Below are 13,288 nucleotides of genomic sequence, written 5' to 3'. Positions count from 1 at the left end.
CCCTGATCATGGTTGTCTGTTGGGTTCATAAGTTGTCTACAGTAAGAAAACTTTATTGATGGTTTCATGAGACGCAAGTCTATGATCCTCAGGGGAAACAATCGCAGTTATGGGTTTTAATTTGTTTCTAGGATTGGCCATGTAAACTAGCAGTTTCCCAGTCCTTCCACATCAAGTAAAAAAAAAAAAGTGTTGCATTTGGAAACCTAATTTGGATTGTGCATGACCCTCAGGTGTTCAGAGTATGCTTGCTAATGCAGCAGGATTGCCACTGCTCTGGCCTTGGAGTTGTATTTAACCGCTATACAAGATTAAATCCACGGGGCAATAAGTTGGGTAGTAGCTGATCAGTGAGTTTCCTACAGGAAATGTGGTTGGTGTTTGTTAAATAAGTAAGAATTTCCTTTCTTTTGTGTTGGCCCACCTTAAATTTCAGGACACAAGCTAGAGTAGATTTAAGGGTTGTCTGGTAGACATCTCTCATCTCTGAAGTGATGTAACAAAGGGTTATAGAAAGGAAAGGAACTCTGTCCATCACAGCCCATAGAGGCGCAAAGTCATTAGTAGGCATGGGGCTTCTGGGAATCCGACACCTAAAAGGCCATCTGACCCAAACAATATACAAAAAACGAAACTGATAAACGACATTATTTTGAAATCATTGCTCTTCTCGAACAGGTGAGTGGAACGAAGGGATCGGCGAGACAGTCTCCCAGTCTGGTTCTACATTATTTAAAATAGTTATGGTGGCAATTTGGAGTGTCTAGCATCCAGGTTTAAATAATAGAAATAATATCACCTGGTTTCAAGGATTCGGGAGAGGCCACAAATCCTAGATTGTTTCTTCTTAAAAAATTTTTTAGATCGTCCAATTTTTCTTCTTGAGATATTAAAGGGACACTATAGTCACCAGAACAACTACAGCTTAATGTAGTTGATCTGGTGTGTATAATAGCTCACTTCAGGCATTTTCATGTAAACACTGCCTTTTCAGGGAAAAGATAGTGTTTACATTGCCCCTAGGGATACCTCCAAGTGGCCACTCCTCAGATGGCCATTGGAGGGGCTTCCTGGCTCAGGGCTGCACAGTAGGCAGCCCTGCCGTTCAGCGTCTCAACGCTCTGCATCGGGACGCTGAATTTTCCTTATAGAGATGCATTGATTCAATGCATCTCTATGAGGAGGTGCTGGTTGGCCAAAACAGTGTTTCCCCCGCCCCTTGACGATTTTAGCCAATCCATTGGATTGGCTAAAAATAGGCAATTTTTATGTCACCAAGGGGGCATCATTTTAAGCTTGGGGAGTGATATAATGTGTTCCTGTTAAGAATGTTCGATAATGTAATGCTGAGATAATTGCACAAGATACATGTTTGTGTGCCGTGGATACAGCACTGGAACGTGATTGATAGTGAGCCAAGGTTAATCCTTGTTGCTAAGACTGGAACAGAGATAATCCGTGCTATAAATATCTTTATATACATATATACAATATGTCTGCACTCTTTCTGACAAATCCAAATCTGGACAATACCTTGTGGTGCTGGTTCACTTTTAAGCAATACATCCCAAATTCTTTTTTTTATTTTTTTTTATGTGCATTTTGTGGTCCAACTGGCTACCTTGCGTTCAGCATGCCTGTTGTGAACTTCTGTTCCCATAATCCTCTGTAGTTGTAAGTCAGGTCTGTTTTCAAGGTCTTCAAGGTCTGTTTGTGATCCATGATTTCTGGTATACACTTTTCTGGATGTTTTACAGTCATTGGTTTAATATATTTTACGAATTTGCCTTAAATTACACATATGTTCTTTAGACCTATAAAACAGATATTTTTCAGGAAGGCCTTGATAGGCAAATATTATCTAAGGAAATGACTTGGCATAACTGTCCTAAATGTTCTTTCCATGTAGGTTTATTGTAGCTGAGTGGGGTGGGAAAAAGAGCAACTGGTCAGTGTTATGTTAATATATTCTGTTTGAATTGCTGCAACCATTAAACTGGAGCTTTTTGTTTTTTCAGATATTGCCGGCACTGTGTGTGCTCATCTATCATACAGATATTAATGTAAGTGTGAACATCTTTTTTCATAACATAAGTTTTGTTTTAAAATATACATATATATACATAAGTTAAGACACTTGGGCAATGTTTTATTACTTGTTTAAACCTAGTTGCGTTTGTTTAGTTGCAGCACCATGGTATGAGTAATGGGGACATATTGCAGGACTAATCTTCTTTTCCACTTTTATTTTTAGATTCTCGTGGATACAGTGTGGGCTTTGTCATACTTAACCGATGGGGGTAATGAACAAATCCAAATGGTAATTGATTCTGGAGTGGTGCCTTACTTAGTACCTCTTCTGAGCCACCAGGAAGTGAAAGTACAGGTAAGATTGTTTTTTTTTTTGTTTGTTTCTCTTCAAGTCTGCTGTGCTTCCAGTTTGGCTACTTTGACCGTAAATTTAAAATTAAGTTTGAATTCCTTACCCAGACAGCAATTCCAACTATTTATTTTTTTATTGTGCAGCAATTTTAATGGGACACTTCATATAAAAATCTCAGACATTGCTGCTTCAAGGTGCAGAGTCAAATTGTTCAGGTTCACACATCCTTTATCTGTGTTGGGGTTTTGTGGTTTTATGAACGGTTAAACCTTTGCAAAGGCAGTGCCTGTTCGCTGTGCCCAGCTAATTCCACTGAATCTTCAAGAAGCCTTGGACTGGGCGGCACTGATAGGCTGAAGGGGTCAGCTGACGCTCTCAGCCTATCAATAGCTTCCCACTCGGCTATCTTTTTCACTCAGCTTTGTCAATGGGGAGCTGACAAGGCTGAGAGTCAAGGGTGCCCAGTCATTGGTGGAATTAGCTAGATAGAGCTGATGAGCACCGCCTTTGCAACTGTTTAGTCCATTACCATTAGATGGCATCTGGGACCTCCTGGCACCATAACAGCTTGATTTGAGATGTAGTTGTAATGATGTCTGGAGTGGTCCTTTAATGACATACATGCAAGGCATTGAGAAACACTGTACCACAAATTAACTTGTATGGCAGCCGATACACTCAAGCACCAGAGGTTTCAAGGAGTATTCGTCAGGAATTTGTAGCCTATATATTATTTTAGTACATACTATTTGGTGTCCTTGATTTAAAAAAAAAAAAAAAAAAAACCACAAAAAGTGCCCAAAGGTAAGACTTCGTCTTCAGGCCGTGTTTTGAGGTTGTCTCCTTGGAAATCTGTGACGTATGCTTGCTCTTTATGCAGTTCTGTTTAGCCTTGTTGTTTGGCACATACATCATTATAAACTGTGGTATCACACCTGGCATTGTCATCATGCTTACTTAACTGTATTTTTATTTTCAGACTGCAGCTCTAAGAGCAGTGGGTAACATTGTGACTGGCACAGACGAACAGACTCAAGTGGTCTTAAACTGTGATGTGCTGTCTCATTTCCAAAATCTCCTGTCACATCCTAAAGAGAAAATTAACAAGGTAATGATTTGCTAGATTAGCGAAATTAAGCTGACGGACAGAATGTGTTGTTTTTTTTTTTTTTTTACTTATTATAGGTCCTCCTAACCATTCATTTAAAAAAAAAAATATTAAAATGTAGATAATGGCTCAAAGTGCTGTTGTTTTGTTTTTAGTGTTTTTTTTGTGCTTTATCTAGCGCTACAATTTGAGATTATTTTTTTTAGGAAGGTTGTGTATGTAATTCTCTAAAGTGCAGCTCTTGGCTTTTGCAACAAGTGACAAATCTCCCACCTGCTTTCATAAAAAAAACAAGTGGGGACCTCACAATAAAGAGAAAAATGTCAGAAGTAAAGGGGAATGACTGTAACATGTCAGAGATTAACTACCTCCACGTGTCACCTGGCATGTTTAGAAATGGCAACATAACCCTTGCACTCAATTTATAAAGTTTCACACAAATACAGGGATCCTTCACGTACACAAAATAGACTCCTGCATTCACACACTCGGTTACAGTCAATTCTACAGACAGAGCAGGTCTTGCTCACATCCTTGGAAAAGTGTCCGTTAATATGTATATAGCTTAGTTTAATATACAGTATAACCTTGGACTAGTGTCTTGTTTAATCAGATAAAAGCTAGAATAACTGCATGGCCCTTGATTGTGCTTGGATGCAAATGCCTATTCCCGTATGAAACTGCATAGTAACTGTACATTTTGTCCTTATGTTTTTTTTTTTTATTTGTTTTTTTTTTTTTTATTCCCTATCTTGCAGGAAGCAGTGTGGTTTTTGTCCAATATCACTGCAGGGAACCAGCAGCAAGTTCAGGCAGTTATTGATGCTGGACTTATCCCAATGATCATACATCAACTGGCAAAGGTAAGTCCAGGATAGCACTGGTTGTTCAGCCTTTTCTACAGCCTTTTTTTACAGATCTCTTGTGCACAGAACCAATTCTTATACTTGTCATATCCATCTGGGTTTTTTTTTTGTTTTTGTAGGGTGACTTTGGAACACAAAAAGAAGCCGCGTGGGCAATCAGTAACTTGACAATTAGCGGGCGAAAAGATCAAGTAAGATATACTATATAATAAAATGCAATCCTTGGTGTGCATCGGATTACTTCTTAAAACAAGTAGTTACACATTTGCAAATGTATTAAAATGTAATGGTGATTGTGCTTTTGTACACTTTAATTGAAAAGACAAGAGTGTAGGGGCAGTCATTGTATAATTAATGTGATTATCCAGTATTGCATTTGCTGTTTATTGATCATTATTTTTATATAGCACAAACATGTAGGTCCCTAAAAAGTTATTTGTATCTCTATATGCATTGGATGCTGACAAAGGGTAAAAAAAAATATTAACAATTCCACTTGCCTTTTGAAAGTGACTGCTTTCAGTCCTTCAGATAATACAAGGTTAAGACAGGAAATGCACTGAATATTTACTTGTTTTGAATGCATGTAAGTGTTCAGATAAAGGAACACATCTTGGCTATATTGCTGTGTATAAAATGAATTTTCCTTTAAACAAAACCGCCCTGTTGATCTAGGTGTGAAGGATCCCAAGGTCTTATTTCATTGTCCCAGATTTATTGTAGTCTGGCACTCATGCCTTATTGACTGAACAGTCTATGCGCCATAACAATCAGCCCACTCCAGAGAGGGCTTTGATGGACATCTGACAGTCCCCAGGACATGTTGTCAAGCTGTTCTTAATCAGTTTGAATACTTACAGTGGGAGAAGTATAAAGTAAGCAGTAGGTAAAAATAAAGCTGTATGGAACTTCTGATCTTCATGTAGAATACCTTATTGGCATGCAGTTCTTGTTCCAAAGTTGGGCTCAGATTGATATGTATGTGGGCCATATAGATAAGCAGATCTGATTGCAATTAAAAGTAATACTTCAGCATTCTAAATAATACATAATTTAAAAAAATATATATTTTTTTATAACTCTGGCATGTTGGGCAAGCTCCTGGGCTATAAAGACCAAGAGGTGAGCCCAATTCATTGGAACACGGGTTGTAGTGGTTATGATGCTTGGAGTGTTCCTATAATATCGGGTATTAGGCCTGCTGGATCATGATTTGATGTTGGGTTTCTAATGCAAAAGAATACCTTTTGGACTTTTAACAAAAACAACACTGAAGTACGTGTATGTATACATATTTATGTAATGTCCCCAAAACATCTTTTATGGCAATACCTTCAAGATGATCTAAAAGTGACTGGTAATTACCAAAGTGGATCTTGGAAATTTTTGGACCACTGATACTCTAGTGCAGGCGAATGCACACCATTTTTTACATTAAATTGAGCTTTGCATCAGTTCTGTGACATTGATGCCTGTTTGTGAACATTATCCCTGCTGTAGGAAAATGGCAATTTGCTCAGTGTGAAAATATTCCATTTTTTTTCCCTCGCAGGTGGAGTATCTTGTTCAGCAGAACGTGATCCCGCCATTTTGCAGCTTGCTTTCTGTCAAAGATTCCCAAGTTGTGCAGGTTGTTTTAGATGGATTAAAAAATATTCTTATAATGGCTGGGGAGGAGGCAAGTACCATTGCAGAGATCATAGAGGAATGTGGAGGTAAGCATCAGTTTAATGTTTCTCAAGCTACATCATGTAAATTGGAGTGTAAGGAAAATCCTTTTTTGGGTTTTTTTTTCCCTTCATTATGCAGATGCGCATAATACCATGTGTCATGTTGAAATACCTCTGTTTGTCAGAATAATTGTGATATTTTGTGAATTTATTTCCTCACAAACCTCTTTTTCCACCTTCCTTATATGCTTGTTCCACAAACCCTTTTACATTGTTATTGGATGTGGCCTATAATCCGAACATGCTTTTTGTGTGAAATAATTTAAAGGGAATGCTTCCTTGGTTACTTGCTGTGCACTTTTAATTTTTTTTGTATTTTTTTTTTCCAAACATCCCCAAGCAGCATTCATCACAAATGGGTAGTTTTCCTTTCCTGTCTTACAGGACATTTAGCATTTAAAAGGCTAAATATATATTGCCTTATAAAGAGCAACACCACCATGAACACCCCAAATTCTACCTGACCATAGATGAGGTCTGGTTCCTTTTTCTGTTTAGCAAATTGTTGGTGTCAGATGGTAGTCTGGTGGGGGGATGAAGGGAAACAACATATGTGTAAACTGGACATTATAGCAACATTATTTCTTTCAAGATATTAATGCAAGCACTTGTAGTGTTGTTGCTACAATAAATATGGGAGAAGTGTAAAGTAAGCAGTAGGTAAAAATAAAGCTGTATGGAACTTCTCATCTTTATTGTAGAATACCTTATTGGCGTGCGGTTCTAGTTCCAAGTCGGGCTCAGATTGATATGTATGTGGGCCATATAGATAAGCAGACCTGATTGCAATTTCTGAAGTAATACTTCAGCATTCTATATATATATATTTATATATATATTTTTTTTTTTTTTTTTTTTTAACTTTGGCTTGTTGGGCAAGCTCCTGCACTATAAAGACTTAGAGGTGAGCCCTATAAAGACCACACAGAGCAAATGCCTGGTGATGCTTCTCATTTGGAAGCATTGAATCCGGTACTTCTCTGTTAGAAGCATTAATGTTGTCTTTGTGTTACATCAGGTTAAGCATCCTCCCAGCCGGAAGGTGCAACAATGTCAGTTTATTATAAAAGTGCCAAAATCTGCTAACAATGTTAAAGGAACACTATAGTCACCTAAATTACTTTAGCTAAATAAAGCAGTTTTAGTGTATAGATCATTCCCCTGCAATTTCACTGCTCAATTCACTGTCATTTAGGAGTTAAATCACTTTGTTTCTGTTTATGCAGCCCTAGCCACACCTCCCCTGGCTATGATTGACAGAGCCTGCATGAAAAAACACTGCTTTCACTTTCAAACAGATGTAATTTACCATAAATAATTGTATCTCAATCTCTAAATTGAACTTTAATCACATACAGGAGGCTCTTGCAGGGTCTAGCAAGCTACTAACATAGCAGGGGATAAGAAAATCTTAATTAAACAGAACTTGCAATAAGGAAAGCCTAAATAGGGCTCTCTTTACAGGAAGTGTTTATGGCAGGCTGTGCAAGTCACATGCAGGGAGGTGTGACTAGGGTTCATAAACAAAGGGATTTAACTCCTAAATGGCAGAGGATTGAGCAGTGAGGCTGCAGGGGCATGTTCTATACACCAAAACTGCTTAATTAAGCTAAAGTTGTTCAGGTGACTATAGTGTCCCTTTAACTACTACAGCACGTCTTAAAGAAACAATATAGCGTTGCAAACTCAAATCTGTTTTACTTAAAGTTTAAAACAGTTTTACTTACCTTTTTCCAGCACTAAGGCAACGTCATGGAGCAGGCATGTACTCCTCTAGTGCTAGTCCAATCCAATGCTCACTATAGGGAAGCATTGGGGACCATGCTTCTCCATTGCAAAGAATTCTATTTAATGCTTTTCTTTTAGCTTCCACTTCAGGTGAGGTTTACTTGGTCAGTGCAGTTGAAGCGCCCCTATTGGCTGTCAAGAAGACGGCCTCTATAAGTGTGTTTAACCCTGCAATGTAAACATTTACAGTGCACCAGACCACTTCATTAAGATGTAGTGGTCTAGGTTACTTTAAGCAGGCTGAGATGCTTTGCGGGGGGATGGAGGGTTGGTGTGTTCATTTAACCAACAGGCTGTTATTAACTGGTTTATTATGGGAAATTCCTGTCAAAAGCTCTCTGTGCTTTCTGCTACTGTACTTGAAATATGGAACAAGCAAAGTAACTATCATGCTTTGATACTCTGACGTTGTGTATTTAAATGGAATATATTACTGTATCTAACTGCAAGCATTATCTGCACATTACTCTTTTGATAAGGTGCTTTCAACATGTCTGTCTGTTTATGCTTAGGTTTGGAGAAAATAGAAGCACTGCAGCAACATGAGAATGAAGAAATATATAAACTAGCTTTTGAAATCATAGACCAGTATTTTTCTGGTGATGACGTAAGTACTTCTGTATTACAAATGTGTTTATCACAGTTTGTGTCTTTAATCTCTACTGCCATGTGACCAGGCTTGTAAACAACATTTTACTAAATTTTGGCCTTTCATAATCCCCATCAGCTGAATTTGCTTTCAGTATGGATTTCTGTACGAATCTTGTATAAGCTGAATACCAAACCACGATTTTCAAGCATGGAATATATTGACTTTGAACACCTGTATTACTCCTTCTTAAAACAATTCCCTCTGTGGTTTGAGAAGTCCTTTTGAACTAACAGGCATTTACTTCTGTCTTCTTGCCTACAGATTGATGAAGATCAGAGCCTCATTCCTGAAGCCACCCAGGGAGGTACTTACAGTTTTGAGTCATCATCAAACCTTCCAACGAAAGAATTTAACTTCTGAGTGTTGCAGTGCAGCTTTTCTCTGTCCCACAAAGTATAGCACCACCAGACATCCAACCGTTGAAGAAACCCCAAGGCTTCAAGATAGACACGCCTCTTCGTTTTGATGCTTCTAAAGCAAAGCAAACCATGTATCTGTCACTTTGCAGTTGCCAAATGTCACACTCACATGGACTGTAATTGCATATGCATGATCTCGGTTTTCTTTGAAATTCTAACAGTCCCAACTATATTTTTTTACCTTTTCCATTTGGCACCATGTGCTGACAGCCACAATTATTCAACAGTTTTGTTAAGATTATTCCATAGTGGTGGCTTATCAGCTTACTGTGGAAAAGTAGCTTCTATTGAATCTGGTGCACTGTACATCAAGACTTTGGTATGATGCATACTTTTTTTTTTTTTCTTCTTTCTTTTTTTCTTTTTTTTCCCTTGTTCTTTTTTGGGGGGGAAGACTTCACAGGAGTTAGTCTGCTCTGAGCCTCCATCTTCCTACATGGACATTTTTCATATTTTGTGGAACTATAAATTTAATGAAAAACAAAAAACAAAAAAAAACAGGCAAGCCAAAAGATTTCATTCATGAAACTGAATAAAAGTTTAACTTGGGTGATTTGTTGAAACACATTATGTTTAGAAGAAGGAAAACGACTTCTATCTCTAATTGGCATTTGCTAAACTGCCTCGCGGGTTAGGGTCGGTAAAAACAAAAAAAGAGGAACTAATTATACAAAAGCGAATTGCTTTGTATTTTATTACATCAAGCCCTATTTGACCACTTCAGCCTATATTTTCCTGCTGTTTTGGAGTAACAAGCTGTGCATGGAATTTACTCTGAGCTCTAGATCCTGACATTTATAAACTTGATTTCAAGCTGAAAGCAAGAGTTTCTAAAACTAAACAATAAATATAGAATATTTTGCTAAAAAAAAAACCTCCTAAAATCGGGGGTAGGGTGGGAAACTAAACCTTGCTTTCAACTTTTAGTGGACATAATATATTTTTGTTTTTATCTAGTTGGACATAGGTAATTTTTATTGGGGTCAAACTGTGGAGCTTTTCATGTTTACTGTAATTTAGTCTTAAACAATGAATTTATACTTCGTAATCAGTGCTTTTGAAAGTGTGGTTGACAACTCAATACGAAGAAACCCCTGAAAGCTTTATTCTAAGTAACACAAGGGTTTATTCCTAAAAAGCTTGTAAAAACAAAAAAAACAGTGACGTAATGGTAAAATCAAATGGGGCATGTTTAATCGCATACATATGTGAGGGGACAGGAGTGGAACTCTAGGCGTAGCAAGGAACCAAGGTTCTAGTTTAAATCTTGAGGGCCCAGTAATGGAATTCTAGGCGTAGCAAGGAACCAAGGTTCTAGGGTCAATCTTGAAGACCCCGTAATGGAATTCTAGGCATTGCAAGGAACCTAGGTTCAATCTTGAGGGCCCAGTAATGGATTTCTAGGCCAAACAGGCAGTATGGATCTAGGTTCACTAGGATAATGATGCAATGCAGTTTTGCTTTTCAGCTGTACAGTGCTATTCTATTAACCTCCACCTAATGTTTGTAGACCTAAAGCAAGGGTTATTTATTAAATGGCATGAACCCCAATTATAGTTAAATTGTTTAGAATCTGGTAAGATGTTGAAATGGTGTTACATTGTGAATGGCTTTGTTGCTTTCAAAAACTGAAAATTTATTTTGATTGTGGTGAAAGCTTCAGTTGTCAAAGTGTCAAAGAAAGACATGGTGCAACTGTAACATGACGCAGTTTACTTGACGTCCCTAAATAATTGATGTAAAGGGATAGATTTAATTAAAACTACTATAGTTAGCAGACTTGGGTCATGTTTACTGTGATAATGAAAACAGATTTTCATCCAAGCCATCCAAGCTTCGTGGATCAGCTTTCCTTTACCCAAATCCTTTCACTTTATGAACTACACAGCAGATGTGCATTCATTACAATATATATCTGCCAAGGTGGAGCCACTTTAAAGAGGGGGGTTTGTCTTGTATTCCAAGAATGATACAAGCGTATGTTTAAACTGCAAGATTTTTACTTGCTAGAGAATTTGTTTTAATATAGCGGTTTGGCCTCTGATTATTTATAGGTTTTATAAATTTTAGATTCAATTTCTCTTTAAGGTGGCTCAAAAAGTTTTCAACTCTTGTGCACATAAAAAAAAATTGAGTTGAAGTTCATTGTGCCTTTTTTTCTTCCCCCTCTCCCCATCCTTCAGAGTTGAAGCTTAATATCGTAACTGCATCCCATTCACACAACACAATATAGTTAAAAATTGGTTTTTTTTTTGTTTTTGTTTTTCTTTCTTTAATAGTAAAACCAGGACTTGATATGGTCACATTGTTTAAGACTAAGCCTCAATTAAAATTAGTAGTGTTTTTTTTTTTTTTTAAATTTAATCTACGTTCTAATTTTCACAAAGGTTGCGCGGTTTGAAATTCATAAAACGTATTTATGTCCATGAAGAGGATGTTTCTTTCCAAGACTCTGTTCTCTCAGTGCTGCTTCTTTTGTGGGTGATGCACCCCGTAAAACAGAATTTTTTTGCAAATTATACCTTTTTAATAATTTTTTTTCTGCATTATAAAGCCTTTAAAGTGTACATGACTACTTTAAAGCGCTAACCAATTGTCTGGTTAGCTTTTCTCCATTGTGACCTTATCAAGTTTTGGTGGGGATTGCATCAGTTAGTTACAAGAAGAAGAAAAAAGAATATTGCTGCACTTTTTTTTTTCTCTTCAATTTTCAGAACAGTGTTTGAAAAAAATGCATTTTTTTTTTAATTTTTTTTTTTAAACTCTGTTTAACTAGACAAAATGTTCTTTCAAAAGAGGCATCAAAATGTGTTCCTAATTTTGTATATGGGCTTAGGTTTTGTAACCAATAAAAAGCTGCTATCAAATACTATATACTATTCCTTTTGTGTTTTGTGCTAGTTGAACTAGTTTTTCTAAAGCACCTTGCAATTGGGTGGAAACTTTGAGTGTAAATTGCAAATCAATAAAGGGATCCTCTATCCTTGCAACGCCCACTCCCCACGGGAGAATATTGTGTTAACCATATTAATGTAGTCTTAGTCGATGGAATTGGAGTTTACAACATACTACTACTGGTCCAAATGTTTGCATCCCATGCTTTAGGGCAGTGGTTCCCAACCCTTCCTCAAGTACCCCCCTACCAGTCCAGGACTTAGGGATTACCCAGTTGTGTCTAAGGTGTTCTTAGAAAGAAAAAAACAAAACACTTAAGACACAACAGGGTAATCCCTAAATCCTGGACTGTAGGGGGGTACTCGAGGACTGGGTTGGGAACCTCTGCTTTAGGGCATGTAAGTGTAACCTACCTTCAGATCCTGGAGCTCACAATATTAATTCTAGGTAAGATTCCCCTGTTTGACAAAGGCATGTAAGCCTTAACCACTACACTGGGAACTATGAAGGGTACATAGTTCCAAGTATCAATATGTAATAATGCATAGTATTGGTCTTCATATAGACAGGACATAAATTCAACCACATACAAATTACACCCGGCATACTGTTACCTTTTTCTTATTTGTATATAATGTTTGGGCAGGGGGTGTAGAATTTTATTCACAGGTCACTGACTTGGCATAGCGTAGAGTGCACGTCCTCACTGTGGTGTGCGCAGGTGACTTCAGATTACATGCTCATGTTCGATACTTTTGTAGGATTCCTTATAGCCTTGGCCTCAGCCAGCAAAACCATCCTCCTGCACACAGAAGGCAGTAAACTAGTATATCTGTTTGTGTATCAGTGTTTGTGTCTGCATTCAAAGCCAATACTGCGGAAAAAAAATGTACACCTGCATTCAAACACCAACACTACATACAACCACACCCCTAAATTCACTCCATACAAAAAAATCTTACATTCAAACACACCAATGCTCAGTGCTGGATACAACCCTTCAAGGATGGGTTGATTGTAGATCCTCAAATGGCAAAGCAATGTGGAAGTTGTATGACAGATAGGGATCTACTTTTTTGGCCCTGTTGCAGTAGCGGGGCCAAACAAATTCTTGCCCCATGGCCTTCTCTGTTAGTGCCTCCACTGACTGCACATACAATGTAATCTGCACTTGTGTACGGGGGGCTACTTAAACCCCAGCACTTGTGACTTGGGCTGATGCTCTGTTCCAGATTAATATAAATTATGTGCATAAAATACATCCTTCAGCGCACAATGCACGTATTGAGCTTTCCCTTGCAGAGAGCCTGCAAGAGGGAAACTTTTTTCTCATGTCCCTCCCAATAAAATTTCTAGCTTAAAATACAAATATTCTAATGGATAGAACACTGGTTAGATCACGGTCGACCCTTAAGGGGTAAATATGAAAATGATTCCTATTTTCCTG

At 37.7% G+C, this 13,288-nt stretch overlaps 1 protein-coding gene across 1 annotated transcript in view; it reads left to right on the top strand.

The window, feature by feature from the left end:
• Nucleotides 1-11,818, top strand: part of KPNA3 (karyopherin subunit alpha 3) — a 41,837-nt gene extending 30,019 nt beyond the window's left edge. The window contains exons 10-17 of the mRNA XM_063428789.1: nt 2,019-2,063; nt 2,255-2,386; nt 3,363-3,491; nt 4,250-4,354; nt 4,477-4,548; nt 5,910-6,072; nt 8,388-8,482; nt 8,789-11,818. Of these exons, the coding sequence (XP_063284859.1) occupies nt 2,019-2,063; nt 2,255-2,386; nt 3,363-3,491; nt 4,250-4,354; nt 4,477-4,548; nt 5,910-6,072; nt 8,388-8,482; nt 8,789-8,887 (840 nt within the window). The 3' untranslated portion in view covers nt 8,888-11,818. The remainder of the gene's footprint in view (nt 1-2,018; nt 2,064-2,254; nt 2,387-3,362; nt 3,492-4,249; nt 4,355-4,476; nt 4,549-5,909; nt 6,073-8,387; nt 8,483-8,788) is intronic.
• The last annotated feature ends 1,470 nt before the right edge of the window (nt 11,819-13,288 follow it).

This window comes from Pelobates fuscus, chromosome 1 (genome assembly GCF_036172605.1).
Source record: "Pelobates fuscus isolate aPelFus1 chromosome 1, aPelFus1.pri, whole genome shotgun sequence".
NCBI classification, from domain to species: domain Eukaryota; kingdom Metazoa; phylum Chordata; class Amphibia; order Anura; family Pelobatidae; genus Pelobates; species Pelobates fuscus.
This window is presented reverse-complemented; position numbering and strand designations above follow the sequence as displayed.